The sequence below is a fragment of the Canis aureus genome, chromosome 5 (assembly GCF_053574225.1).
Source record: "Canis aureus isolate CA01 chromosome 5, VMU_Caureus_v.1.0, whole genome shotgun sequence".
Lineage (NCBI taxonomy): Eukaryota > Metazoa > Chordata > Mammalia > Carnivora > Canidae > Canis > Canis aureus.
In genome coordinates, this window is record NC_135615.1 from 23,226,087 (window position 1) to 23,241,092 (window position 15,006).

Sequence of the window (15,006 nt, forward strand, 5' to 3'; positions counted from 1 at the left end):
CTTAGGATATAACTCTTAGTTAAGTTTTTAGTTCCTGGTCTAATAATTCCAACAATCCTGCCATGTCTCACTCATTCTGATGCTTGTTCAGTTTCTTCAGACTGTGTTTTTTGCCTCTTATTATGCCTTGTAATTTCAAAGTAGACATGATGTACTGTATGAAAGGAACTATGGGAAATAGGCCTTTAGGAATGTGGTAGTAAGGTATGGGAGGAGGAAAGGCATTGTATAGTTGTATGCTAGTTCTTGAGCTTTTGGTGAATCTGTGCCCTTAGGATATGAACTACACCAGAGTTTCTCAGGGTGCTTTTCTCCCTGAGATGAGATAGGATAGGTGGAGGGGATGGAATTGGCATTTCCCTTCCCCCACAAGGAAAGGTAGAGCCAGCTGAGGTTGAGTATTTCCCTCCCCCAGGGACACTCCCCGGAAAGGCTTCCCTTCCCCATTGTTTAGGCTTTCATAAAATAGTTTCCTCTGAGGGCAGGCTTTGTTGAGGACAGAATGCTCTGATGTGTTTCCATGTGCACATCCCTAAAGAATATTGAAAATGGGCTTTAAAGTCACATGGGCTTGGGTCTCCATCCCAGTTCAGCACAACGTCCGACTTGCATGACTGTCAGCAAGCATTTAATCTCTCTGAGCTTTGATTTCCTTATCAATAAAGTGTAGCTAATGCTACCCAGCTTACAGGATCATAGTGAAGATCTAAAAGAGGTAATTTAGAGCAACTGCCCAGGGCCATGCCTGTTGCAAAGGAGGTAGTCATGAGTTAGTCCTCGTTTTCCATTTGCCTTCCCCTAGAAAAGGCATCTGTTTCAACCCCTGAACTGCAATAAGTCACTTTCTGTTTCTCTACCCCTAAGCATTCTCTCTCTCTACTCCTACTCACCTTCTCCTTGGAATTAGCAGAGGTTTTGGTTCTGCCAAAGCACAGCATTCACTTCATCAATCTGGGGCCATTCTTCCTGCCTGCTCCCAAAATGCAGGAGCTACCTGGTCCTGAGCTCTGCAGCCTACACGGGCATGGAGCCCTGGGGACACACCTGTACTTGGCTTCTTCTGCTCTCTAGCTGGGTTTCCCTGGCGGGGCTTCTGAGCAAAGTGACTTTGGACTCCCTTGCCAGAGCCACCTCCCAGGAGAGAGCCAAGGAAAATGTCCAACATCCCACAGGGCTAGGGGACTTGACATCTATAGGTCAATGACTCCTCTCAGCCTTGCTAGAGAATATAGGCTTTCTTGTAGAAGTCTAATTGTCTAGAAAAAATATTTGCATCACAGTCCCATTAGCCTTGGGTTTCCTCTGTTGCTCATAGCATGCTCATTAGGATGTCAACCCACTATCTCAAGAACAGCTGTTTCCAGATTGACACTTCCTTTCCAGGATTACCAAGGGCCACTGGGGGATTTTGCGGGAATGCAAGACTTCTGCAAGATGCGATAAAAGGAACATATCAGACCTGGTGTTTCATAATTAGTTGTCACCACTCTGGGGCTGCTGTAGCCACTGCAATGCCACTGGGTTCATGAAAGCAAATAACACACATATGTGTATACATGCGTGTATTCATGCAAGCACACACACTATATCACACCAAAGTGAAGAGCACAGAAGATCCAGCCGAAAGTACATGAATGGCTCTTCAGAACTATCCAGAATTGTCGGCAATGTCCTTGCTGATGTATTTAGCCTGCTTCCTTTTGTCCTCCTCTTGTTTCAAAGGATTTAAAGTTCTTCCTTTCCAGGTATAGCTTAGAGGCTTCTCAATAGCAGATCCATAGACTAAGAGCCCTGAAACATACACTGAAGGAAAAGAAAACGGAGAAAATCAAGCAGGGTTCCTGAAACATTACCTGTCAGATTGAATGACCCCATATCTAGACTCAAATCTGCCCACTCAGAATGAGGCCCAGCGGCTCCAACTCTCCCTCCTGTGGTCTGGCTTCTGTTGTCAGCACGCTGTGCCTTTCTCAAGGCCACCAGTGACCCTTGAACGCCACACACTGCTCCCAGCCCTTGTCTGCTGGCTCTGTTGCTCCTCTGTTTACAGTTCTCATATTTAGCAAAATAGTATATGTCCAAGGCAATGTTCATAACACTGGAAAGCTGAAGAGTGCTACAAGGCTTCTAAAGAAAAATGCCAGGCTTCCAACCCTTTCTCCTGAGCTGCGTCCTCTCCCCAGGGACCTCCCTTAAAAGCTGAGGCTCTGACTTACTTAAAGCCTTACTCCACATCGCTATAAGGGCTCACTTATCTCTCTCCCTCTATCTTTACCAGTATATCTATATCACAGTTTAAATCAAAATTCAGTTTTATTATGACTAGCAATATACTGTTTATAGTGGAGAAATGGTGTATATTATGATTGCATATCCTGGATTTTACAACCTTATGTTTTTCCAGGTGGTAGTAATTGCCTGGTTTCATTGTGGGCTTGATATTCTGTGTACCTATCAATCATTTTTTTCTAAGAACTTTAGTAGAGCTTTGTATCTCCTCTCAATTTGGCACACTCATTAGATACTCAATCCATGCATTTTTCCCCCCAGTTATTGAGACTCCTTCCTTCCTGGCTCCTTCCCAGCTCCTACATCCCCTGGGCCAGCTCCTCTCCAAGTCCCTTGCATGACTGTGTCCTTGGGGCTCCTCTCTTCTTAATTCTGAGAACTGTCTTTTCAGCTCTCTTAGGATTCATTTTCTTTTTCTTAGAATTCAAATCCCCCAGCACCCCCCCCCCTTTGTAGGTTTAACTTTCTTTTACTGGAGACTCTTCCAGTAAACTCCGGAGAAGAATTGCATGAGAAATAAATTTTTGCTTTCTTGAATGTCTGCCTTCACACTTAACTAGTAACTTGACTAGTGGTTACTTGTCTGTGGTTGAAATCCAAAGCTGCATTTCCAGACTTGACTCCCCTCTTAAGTTCCAGGTCAAAATGTTTGGGCCCTGGGAGCTCTGTATGTCCAGAGGTACTCATTATCCTCTCCCCGAACCTGCCCTTCCTCCTGGGTACTTGGCTAATAGGACCATCCTTCTCTACTCATGATAGAGGATCACTGTACACCTCCCTCTACCATTTACTGTTCCCCAACATCTTATATCCAGCCTTTCACCACTGCCCCAGCTCTGGGCATAATCACCTCTCATTTGGACAATTGCAATAACCTTGCAGCTGTTCTCCTGGCTTCTGATACACATGGGTTCTCCATTCTAACACTCAGCCTTTATTACTCAAGCTCAAAAAATTCAGGTTAGATGCTATCACTTCCTTGCAAAAAGTGACTTGTAATGATTCCCTGTTGCTCACAGAATAAGGCCTAAAATATATTTTTCTGTAGTATACATGTCAGAATCTGGCTCTAATGGCATTTCTTACTGCCTTTATTCCTACACATGTGATTCCACTGTCTCACTTAATTTTCTCAACAAGTCTATTATCTGCATTCATACTTAAAGTTTAAAATTCAAACAGAGTGGGGATGCCTGGGTGGCTCAGTGGTTGATTCAGCTCAAGACGTGGTCTGGGAGTCCCAGGATGGAGTTCCACATTGGACTCCCCTCAAGGAGACTGCTTCTCCCACTGCCTATGTCTCTGCCTCTCTCTCTCTCTCTCTGTCTCTCATGAATAAATAAATAAAATCTTTTTTAAAAAATTCAAATGGAGTGGAGTACCCCATGCAGACAGTAACAGTCCCCTAAGCATCCTCATTTACATCTCAGTATGTGTCCATTGTGCATATTTTGCCCATTCTGGCTTGATCTTCTACTAGATGACCCTTTCTCTCTCTCTCTCTCTCTCTCATATATATATATATATATATATTTGTTGAAGTTCAATTTGCCAACATATAGTATAACACCCAGTGCTCATCCTGTCATGTGCCCACTCAATGCCTATCACCCAACCACCCCATCCTCCCGCCCACCTCCCCTTCCACTACCCCTTGTTTGTTTCCCAAAATTAGGAGTCTCTCATGTTTTGTCACCCTCTCTAATTTTTCCCACTCATTTTCTCTCCTTTCCCCTTTAATCTCTTTCACTATTTCTTATATTCTCCATATGAGTGAAACAGTATAATGATTGTCCTTCTCTGATCGACTTACTTCACTTAGCATAATACCCTCAAGTTCCATCCATGTAGAAGTAAATGTTGGGTGTTTGTCATTTCTAATGGCTGAGTAATATTCCATTGTATACATAGACCACATCTTCTTTATCCATTTGTCTTTCGATGGACATTGAAGCTCCTTCCATAGTTTGGCTATTGTGAACATTGCTGCTATAAACATTGAGGTGCAGGTGTCCAGGCTTTTCACTGCATCTGTATCTTTGGGGCAAATCTCCAGCAGTGCAATTGCTGGGTCGTAGGGCAGCTTTATCTTTAACTCTTTGAGGAACCTTCACACAGTTTTCCAGAGTGGCTGTACCAGTTCATTTTCCCACCAACAGTGCAAGAGGGTTCCCCTTTCTCCACATCCTCTCCAACATTTGTTATTTCCTGTCTTGTTAATTTTCACCATTCTCACTGGTGGGAGGTGGTGTCTCATTGGGTCACCCATGGATTACAATTTGATGGGTCACCCTTTCTCATTTTGACTTATGGGATGTCAGGAGTCCTCTAAGGCACACTCAAGATAAACCATATTCCCATGATGTGAGATTTTTCAGTACTTATCTTTTTAACAGATCAAGTGCTTTCCTTCCTCACCTCAGGAAAATACAGGCCACATGACTTATCCCAGAGACCCCTGGGCTAATGGGCACTTGCCCCTGGGAGTGACATGATCCTGGGCACAGGACAGAAAGCAATCTGATGGCCCCAAAGAAAGCCACCCTCTTTTGCAGCACCGGAGGGATTACTTAAACCAAGACAATCATTCTCCTATTGAAGGAAATTACATTAAAACCTCTCCCCCTGGAAAAAGGAAGCATGGAAATTAGAAGCAGATTTAAAAGTTGATCGTTTGCCACCCAATGCTTATCTAAGACACCTGAAATTTGAGAGCTGAGCCTAGTAAAAATCAAAAGTCAACATCCATTGACTTTGTTTGGAGGTGTACTATATATATATTCAGCTAATCCTAGGTCGTCAATACCATAGATAAGAACCTTATTTATTTTGCCATTCTGGGTGCAATTACACAGTTTACCCTGTGCAAACTGCACTTCATAAAAATGGCAAATCAATGCTAGTTATCAAAATCCATCCACATGGATGGATAGCCCATGAAAGAGAGCTTTGCAAAATGGTCTCGAAAGCCAATCTACACAGCTAGCCCCACACAGGTCAGCTTATTACCTGATTAATCACACAGGCATCCTGGCAATCTTATCGATTCCTCAAGACCTGGACATGACATCACTTCTAATAGCACGTGCAATAAGCCATTACCACCATGCAGAATAGCCATTATCCTACGCTGCAGCCATTGATTGGCTGACTTAGCCTGACGCTGGGCAGGGCAAGTGGAGCTCTGATGGGGGCAAATCACATCCAGGGCAGATGTGAAGGACCCTCATATGGAAAATAAAATCTGTCTGTTGCTTGCAAGCAGGATCTCTACCCATTCCCTCCTTCTCTGGGTAAAGAGTTGAATAATCCTGCCAGCATGCTGATGAGCTGGATTTTGAAGTCCGTGAAGTAAGGAATCCTAAGACAATATAGACCAATCCTCCACACGGGCCATTAATATTTTATACCTGACATTCTCTACAGCTTGATCATTGCCATAAAGATTGAATGAGGTTCTGGGGTGCCCGATTAACAATGAGGTTTCCGTGCCCCAAATGTTGTATTTTTTTCCTTACCCTGGAAGAATGTAAGGTCTGGTTTCCTTGGTAGTGGGATGTGTATTGTTGAGTTGATGGGGATGGGGGTCTTATTCTGGGCTAACTAATTCTCTACTCCTGGTTACTCCAATGACATTACTGAACAGAGTGATTTCAAAGGTCCAAGAAGAAGCCTCTTTACCACCGGGTGGGTGTGGCTAAGTTGGATGACCTTTAAGGAATGCAGATGGATGTTATGGGAGAATATGCATGAAGAGGCAGAGAGATGGATGGTGAAATCCAGGAAGGCTCTTATGCTGGGGCAACAATAGGAAAAGAGTGTGCAGAAATGAGTGTGTGTGTATGTGTGTGTGTACCATTTACAAAGAACTTTGACAAATTTCATTTCATCCTGTTGGGTAGTTGTTCAGGAACCTTCCAGGTATAAATCAGGTTTAAGGTTCTTGTGCTTTACTACAGATACCTTATCCCACGATGAAATAAGTTGGAGGAACAAAAACAAACCCTTCCAAAAAGCAGAAATTCCCTTATATCCTCAATTCATGGCCCAGCACCAGATACATAGTAGCCATCTAGCAGAGTCCAGCAGTTAATGGACACCAAAGTCTCTCGCAGTGTGACCCTGGGCAGATTACATCATTTCTCCGTGCCTCAGTGTCTCCATCTTCCTCGAGGGAAAAGGGATATGCCTATTTGATAAGGTGTTATGAGAATTAAAGAATTAATATATTAAAAAGCCTTTTTAGAATAGTGTCTGCAACACACTGCACCATGTCAGGGGGTTACCATTATTCTATTAGACACTGAATTAAATAACTATTGAATGGATCGTGCAGTGTAATAAAAGGATTTTTTTAAAAGGATATTTTAAAAATCGGTTTAGACAAAGGCAAGGCCCATAGAACAGAGCTTGGTATGGCATACAAGTAGAGCACAGACAATGTAATATCCGGGAGTAGTCGACTCATCTCAGTCCACCAGACCTCTACCAGCAACAATAATTAGGAGTCAAGTTGAAGAATTCAGTTCCAACATCTTTTATTTTCTTTGCCTGGCTGGTCATGGAGGAAAACTATTAAATAAAGCCCAGAATGTCACCCAAGTAGACAAGAGAAGCTTGAGAGAGGAAGGAAGAAAAGAAGGGAGAAAGGAAGGAAAGAAGGACTGAAGGAAGGAAAGGAGGAAAGAAGGGGGGAGGGAAGGAGGGAAAGGAAGGAAAATTTTATCTGCCTATGCATCCTAGCTACAGTCATACCTACAGTTTCTTCCAAATGCCATAAAAGGAAGGAAAGCCCATCAAAAGATGGACAATGCCAACAACGCACTCAGTTAGTGCAAACTTCTGTGAAAACCAAGAGAACCCTCAACTATCCTGCCTGGGGGAAATGCAAATAATCTCGCAGACCTTGGGCACGTGAGGTCTGATGATAACTGTGTTGCTTGGTATTTTGCTCCTGCCCTTGGGGGTATTGGGTTTCATGTTCGGCCTAAGTTCCAGCTACTTTTCAAATATAAAATTATGGATGCAGGCAGCATTTCTGTTTGCATAACCTCAGTCAGAGCTTACTTAGATAAAACAGGACAGGAATGACCCAGGTTAGCTGAGTTAGGAGCTAATGGGAACGGTGATAGGGCCTTTAAAGAAATCCAGGGCTTCCCTTCCCAACTTCCCTCACCCCTACTCCAGGAATGTTCCAGATTGCTGAGGAGTTCTTCATGTGTGTCTCTGGTCCAATCTCATCCCATTTATCTTCCCATCTCCCATTTACAGGACAACAGTTAAACACCGCAAACTTCATTCAAAGCCTGTCTTCCATCCCTCAGCTCAGGGGTATGTGGGGAAGGCAGGCATGGGTCAGGGGTTCCATCTCCAATGTCCTTCTTCACGGGCCCTGCTCACCAGGCTGCGTGCAGCACATCTGGTTTCTCCATGGGACTGATGGCATCTAAACCCAGCTCTGGTTCAAGTGGAGCTGAGTGCCTCATGGGTTCTTTGAAGACCCTGCTCCCTTCCCACTGCAGTCCCCTGGCACAAGGGAGGTCTTTCTTCCACTCAGTCATTTAAGAACCCCTGTTGCTCTGGGCCCCATACCCCGGGCCCCTTTCTCCTTGGGTTCCCTAGCCCTTTGTACAACACCCTGAGCACCTAAGACAGGCCAAGACCACCTCTCTAAGGCACCCACATCTGACCCAAGATGATGGGATTGAAGTTACTTCCCATACACCACTCTTCCCTTCCCTTGGCTGCCATCCACACTTCCGCCAGCCCATTTCCCCTAAAAAGCTCACTGAACCCCTCCCAACAGGCTCCTTAGAGCTCCTCACTGGGCCTGAGGTGTCAACGGGGCTTGGAGGAGCAGCAGGCTCCCACCGTCCTTGTTCTTCTGACTCCTTTGCTGATGGTCTGCAAGGCCAGGTCACCACGGGACCCCAAATCTGGTCTCAGACTTTTCTTTGCACACTTCATGCAGACGTGGAAAAAGAGGGAATGATTGATGCCTCCAATGAAACCAGGAGTCCTCTTTTAACATAATGCTAAATTTTCAACAAATAATGCCTTGAGATGGATGTTAGAAGAGGCATTTATACTGTCAGCTTTGTGTCTGTGTCCTTAACATAAGCCATATTTCACCTTTTACCAAAGAAAGAACAAGAAAAGACAAGGGTAACATCTCTCAAAATGATTCTGTCCTTATTTTCCAGAAGGGTGCTTCAACTCACCCACCCAACACTGCTTGGCTCCCTGTCCTTTGCCCTTGATCCCAGGCTGCCCTTTGGCCAGGAGCTTCTATACTGTGTGACCTGTTACCCCCCAAACCTGGCCCACACCTCTCTGTCCTGTTGTCCCTTCTCTCTGGCAAATGAACAAAATAAAGCCATCCAGATCAGTTTACCTAATACCAGTGATTACAGGTCTGAGGTGAGATAGGCATACACGAGGAACTTCGGGGGGCTGAAGGGATGAGCCTCACCAGTGGTCATTTCGGGCACTGGGCTGCAGTTGGGGCAAACACTTGAGGCTGGTAGGCCAGGCACAGTGTGGACAAGAGGTTGCACTGACCAGTCCCCGTTTCTGTGTCAGTTCTCAGGATCCTATCAGGAATGCCCACCCCACACTCTCCCCCTGGCTTCTGAGCATGCGTCAGCATGGTCCCTGGCCTCATCCACAGCCGCAGCCCCCTTGCACACACACTCAGCGGGCAGCCTCTCCCCTGTCCTGCGGCTGCCTCCCACTAGCTCTGCTGTTGTCAAATGCTTTCTCTCTGCCGGGTCCTTACCCCTGCCACCCCCTCTTCCACCTCCTGCTATTCGTGACCACGAACACCCATTTGATTTGATACATCTGGTGTATCAAGCCATTGATTTTCCTAAATATGGTTCAATAGATGCCTATGCATGTTCACTCCGGAGTTTGAATGTACATGTTTACTGAGATGGGAAGGAGGTGTTCAAAACCAACAAAACCAAAAGCGCCATCAAAAGCAGCCACTTCCAAGGCTGGAGAGCAGAGGTGGGTCTTCTGCACCCCATCTCCCGGGGGCTCGCTCACACTGCATCCCCGCAGCAAGCACCCCATCTGTTCCATGGGCCACTACACTGTGCCCTGGGTGTCTGGGGAACCTCAGTGCCCACCATCCTGGCAAAAACGTGCTGGCTCTAAGTAATACTCTGTTCTGAGGGTTTTCCCCTTAGGCTTTTCCGTTTTCTTTTAGCTACTCCTTATTCACCATCTCCCTGTCCTTTTTTCCCACGTCTCTGGTCACAGTGCTGATCCTGGGCATTTACCCTCAGCATCCTTCCTTCTCTCTCGCTCCCCCACCCCTACGGCTGTTTCCAGGGGTCCATGTCAGCTGGCTGGCATCAGTGCACAGAGGATGCCGAGACAGGAGGGGAGTCACAAGGGGGGAGTGAGGCCCTCCCCACCACCCTGCACTCGGCCTTGGCCCGTGGCTCTGGCTGTGATGGGGTCTCACCCAGTGGGTCCACAGGGTTCCAGCCTCTCCAAGGTGGCCCTGGCCCTAGTCACTTAGTAATCTGGCTCCTCCCTTTACCCCTCAGGCCAGGGATTGTGCTGCCTGCCCAGCTCCTGTGGGCTTCTTTCTCTTCTGTCACTCATGCTTCTTAGCAGGGGACATTAGAGCAGCAGTTCAGAGACTCTAGAACTGCTCCTTCCGATGCCATTCCCTGTACTTAAATTCTCTCTCTTGCAAAGACAGGGACTTTTTCCTTTTCTCTGTTAGGTCTCATGGATAGATGTCCTTTCTGGATTTCTAACCTGCTGTAATCTGATAAAGTCCTCTGTAGCATGTGAGAGTATAATGGACCAGGTCAGGCCCTGAAATCAAACACCTTGACCTGGGTTTCATCTTAGATCTGACAGTTCTAGCTGTGTTACCTTGGCCAAATTATTAAACCTTTCTGAGCCACCTGTAAAATATGGACCATGAAGCTCATTTCTGCCATTGAGATAGCCTTGGGTCACCTTCTAGCCCGCTGCCTGGCAACTGCTAGGTTCTCAGTGAACGTTAGTTTCTCTCACCTCTCCTAAACTGGTCATATCTGCAAAGGTATGAGTGCATATCCCTTCCTGGAAAACACATTTGTATTATAACAATGGCCTTCTGAAATTAAATGCTTTAGTCTCAATAACTAATTTTAAATGTGTAAATCTTAAACACCCACAGCAAAACAATCAAAAGGACAGTTTTGGACAAGCTGACCTTTGAGAGAGCCTTCAGATCTGTCTGAGGAGGCCGCCAGCTACTCTGTGGGGGCTGGGGAAGGCTCCAGAGCCAACCTCCTCCTCCCCATTAGCTGGGAGAAGGCACTGGTGCTGATATGAGAAATGATCCCACTCCTCACCCTCCCGGGGGGTAGAGTATATGGGGCTTAAATGTGTGCGAGTCTGACTCAGGGTTATTTTTGTTTCCATTAACATTCTCTTCTATATGTATTTTAACCTTAATCAAATGCATATGTTTTTGTTTTATTTGCACTTAGTTCATCAAAGTGTCCTTTATGATCTGAACTATGCCATGAGGCCTTAAGCTCTTCAGTGAAACACTCTTTAATACCCCTGGGAAACAGGAAGTTGCATTTAGTCTAATATAAATAAATTCAGTTCCCAGGGGCTTTGCCCTGGCCCAGGTCAGGAGAGAGACAGTGACTTCTCAGCTGATCTGGTCCAGCGCCCCCTCTCAAACTGCTCTGGAAGGAAGAAGCCCCAGGACTCTCGACAGATCAGTATTTTGAAAATGTGCCTGTCCTTTGTTCAAAACTGCTACGTGGTCAAGTGGGATTGTATCAAGGAAGTTCGACGCATTTGGCCAGATAGTTGGGGATCATTCCAGATTTGTTTCTACCCCAAAATAGCTTGAAACCAGGCAGTGCAGAAAGGAAGCAAGAAAGAGGGAAAAAAGGTATATAAACCTCAGCCACCTAGCCAGAGACGCTCCGCAAGTCAGGCTGAGCAACTTCCCGTCTCTCTTGTTGCTGGCCTTCTCTCTCACCCTCTCACTGGCTCCCCCGATGCACATATGGAACCAATTACGAACAAAGCCCGATTGTTGTATATTTGGAATTTCCCACATCAACTTGATGCTTTCTTTAACTGCCTCTTAATGTGTGTCTGCACTGAGTGACCAGGCCCACGTTTCCATCCTTCCCACCCCGCCCCCACCAGCACCCCCCTTCCGAGAGGCTTTCCTGGTTCATTTTCCAGCAGAGCAAACCTCCACTTCTTCCCCTCGCACCCCATCCCACTTCCTATTGGAGTCTTTGAATAAACAGAACTTTCTTTTCCACGGTTTGCAATAAACTGGTCTGCAGAGAGTAAATAAAAGCCGGATCCCAAAGCATAAAAGTGATATCAGGCTAACACCAAAGCACGATTACTACAAAGGAAATGGCATCCCCTTCCTAAAACCCAGAGCAGTGGATGTAGAAATACATTACAAACATGAAAAAGAAGAAAACTCCGATTCTAGAAGCCCCTTGTTTTTCCTTTATATAATTTTCTCTGCTATAGAAATAGATTAGAGGGGGAGAGGACATAGGGGAGGAATATATCAATTACAAGATATTATAGAAAAGTTAAAATTTTAGACCACGTGTACCATCCCTCAGAAGATTGTCTGATGTGGAATCACATACCATTTATTAGAAAAGAATAGGCAAACGTGATGGATGCATCTGAACTTAGTCCTCATCAGAGCCTTGCAAAATCAAGCAAAACTTCTTCATGTTTACCGGCACATGTAAAAATAAATGTTCTATAACACAAACATTGAAATGAAGAGATGCCAAATGCGAGTCTGTCCGGTATATTCGGTGCATCTGAACCAATGTGATACCAACATTTTCTTCCCCTTCTCTCACGCTCTATCTTTGTGGACTACATTCACATATATAATTAGTTGCACTCCTACATTTATTTGCTATGCATTGGAAAGAGGGAGAGAAAAACCAGATATGTGCATCCGATGCTCAGGGTCACCCATGTAATTTATGACCGTGAGCAGTGGTCCCTCCCAGTCCCCAGTGCGTGATGTCACTGGTCTGCAAATATTTTTCCCGTGTTCGGAAGAGGGAGAAATCAGAATGCAGGGTTTCACATTAATCTCCGCACCAGATGGTGATATTCCAAATAGTCTTTTTTAAAAGGTGAGCATGTGACCTACTGTACGGCCCAGGGGCTCTGGAGTCATGTGATGTGATGAATAATAGGACTGGTAGAGCTCCGAGTAGACAACTGACCTGGTTACTGTCTGTAGCCACGAGAAGCAAAGTTGACATTTCTGGATCACTCTCCCCAGAGGCGTCGCTTGCCAACTTCTGGGACATGCCGTCTCAGCCGAGGGACTGACAGGCAGGGACAGACCAGGGGCGGCTAAAGCCATCCCCCTGCCCCCGCCTCCCCCCACCCCCCCAGGAACCACATCTTGACTCATATGGTCCAAAGAAAAAAATCGTTCAGTTATTTGATATTTGGGAAACCTCCAGGAGACCATAACTTAGTTTTGAGGAAGCCTTGTCTCGCACTTTGCTGGGAACACACGGGCGCGCGCACACACACACACACACACACACACACACACAGAGGAACGCACACACGCGGCTCTACACCATGGTGGTTCAGGCTGCAGTGGCTCCGAATAGATCTCAAAGACTTTTACTGAAAATTCCGTATGGATCTCTGAGAAGACGCAGCGTGGAGAGGGTAAGCGACGTGGCGGGCTGCTGGTTTGGCATGGAGCGATTGCTCCAAAGGAAAGGAGATGTTTGTTTGCATTGTACGTAGCATCCCTTCGGGGAGCCCTGTTTTCCTGAAAAATGCGAATTCCTGGGACAGTAGAGTACTATGTCATGTGTATATTTTTTTTCTTCTTAATGGGTAATGATGAGATGTTTGAAACAAATTTTTGCCAGCTGCGCATGTGGGGGTGCTGTGAGAGATGAGCTAGGAGGGGAGAGGTTGGGGTAGGGACTGCGCTTGGGAATCGGGATGGAAGATGTGAGTGCCTGGAGAGAAAAGCAGGGGCTGCAAACAGATGCATTCGTGCAGCACAGCTGCAAATTTCCTCTGTGGGGTGACTGTGTCTTCAAAGAAGGCGCTGACGATGTTAAGGAGCTTTGATGCCTGGTGGGTTTAAATGATGCCCCCAAGATCCCCCTGTTGTGTTGTTGCTGTTTCACATACCTTGTGATCATTTTGGATTTTTTTTTTTTTTTACTACTACAGATTTTGGCTCAAAATTACTCTGTTAATTTTTGAAACATGCTTACTTTGCGGTAATCAGAGATGATCCTGTAAAATAACAAGGGTTTGTCTTTCCGTGGAGTGACTAATGCACTTTTGGGGATGCAGAGCTAGCTGCCTCCCTGGGATGTTGGGCTCATTCATGTAGGGACAAAATGCCTACACCCCCACTGGGGTGGAATGCTTTGCAGGTCTCAGAAACCCAGAAGCCCCTGTTTGAATCATGACAGTCCCCTCTGTGAGCTGCGGAATCTACTTAGACATCGTAGTTGAAGGTGTGCTCCAATAGCCATAAAGGCAAATAGCTTCACCAAAAGCTGTCTTGACAGATAAGCAACCTGCTGCATCTTCTTAAGGGGAATGGGGTTGAATTTGAATAACTTTTTCTGGTTGGTAAACTGACTACTCGGTGATTTTTAAATTTAAGGAAAGCACAGTTGAAGGTTTAAAACATGAGGGTCTGTCTAGAATCCAGGTGGGCATGATTTCCTGACTGGTGATGAGTGACATTCTTTCTGCCATCTGAGTACTGATGGGAAGAAAAAAAAAAAAAAAAAAAGCTCCACTTCCTATGTAGGTCTTTGAGACATATCTCTTGTGCTCAATATCAGAGCCATCAACTAATCTGCAGTAAGTGCCCATCGCATGCTCCCTCCTATCCAATAGCTTTAGAGCATGGGACTGACAGTTACGGCAAATGTTAAAAGGCTTATGTTGAATATGATTTTAGGTTTTGTTGAAAATATTTTGACCTTTATGGGAACTAAGTTTATAGAATGTGTTCTGTTCACAACTAGTCATTTAGAAACATGAATTATATGCAATGGGGTTGTGGAACCTGGCAATACTAAGGGGAGAGTTATCTGGGCATAGGCACAAAAAAAAAAAATCCATAGTAACCTTTATTTAACCATGAGAATCTCCAGATGGATGTTTGATAGATTGTGGGCTTTTAATAAATCCAGATGTATGCAGTTACCATTTCTTTTATTCATTGCTTACCAATTTAAGAAAGACTGACAGTCTACAGCGTCATACATAAAACATTGTCGCATGTGCTGGCATATACTTACATTCAAAACACACAGACTTATTTTCTGCCCGTGGGCACACACACCAGTGTTGCACGGGTCTTAGATCTGCAAGCTGCTGGCCTCTTAGGAGAAGCACCAGACATCCCATTCATCTCGGTTTTTCGAGGTGAAGCGATATGGCCGGGACACCACGGCTCACAGGAAGAGCACCCCTGCATTCCTTATGAGCCGCCCATCTCACCCTCCACTGTAAGGGAGGATGACACTAATTGGAACCTATGATGAAAGTGTCAATTCCAACTGGGCATTTTATACTGTTGCCGACTTGATGACAATTTTCAGAATCAGAGTCAAACATTTGTGTAAAAGGAGGACGCGAAAGGTGAGATGTGGCAACTGCTTTAAGGGCAGGAACTGAGAACCA

General features: G+C 45.4%; 1 protein-coding gene across 9 annotated transcripts in view; it reads left to right on the forward strand.

The window, feature by feature from the left end:
• FRMD4A (FERM domain containing 4A) overlaps window positions 1–15,006 on the forward strand; it is a 741,134-nt gene that overhangs the window by 409,123 nt on the left and 317,005 nt on the right. For 2 of the 9 annotated variants that reach the window (XM_077897157.1, XM_077897155.1), the window contains exon 1: window positions 12,901–13,008. The exons of the other annotated variants lie outside the window; for them this stretch is intronic. In XM_077897157.1, coding sequence (XP_077753283.1) covers window positions 12,916–13,008 — 93 coding nt within the window. In that variant the 5' untranslated portion in view covers window positions 12,901–12,915. Of the gene's footprint in view, window positions 1–12,900; window positions 13,009–15,006 lie in introns of those variants that run through there. 9 annotated transcript variants of the gene reach the window in all.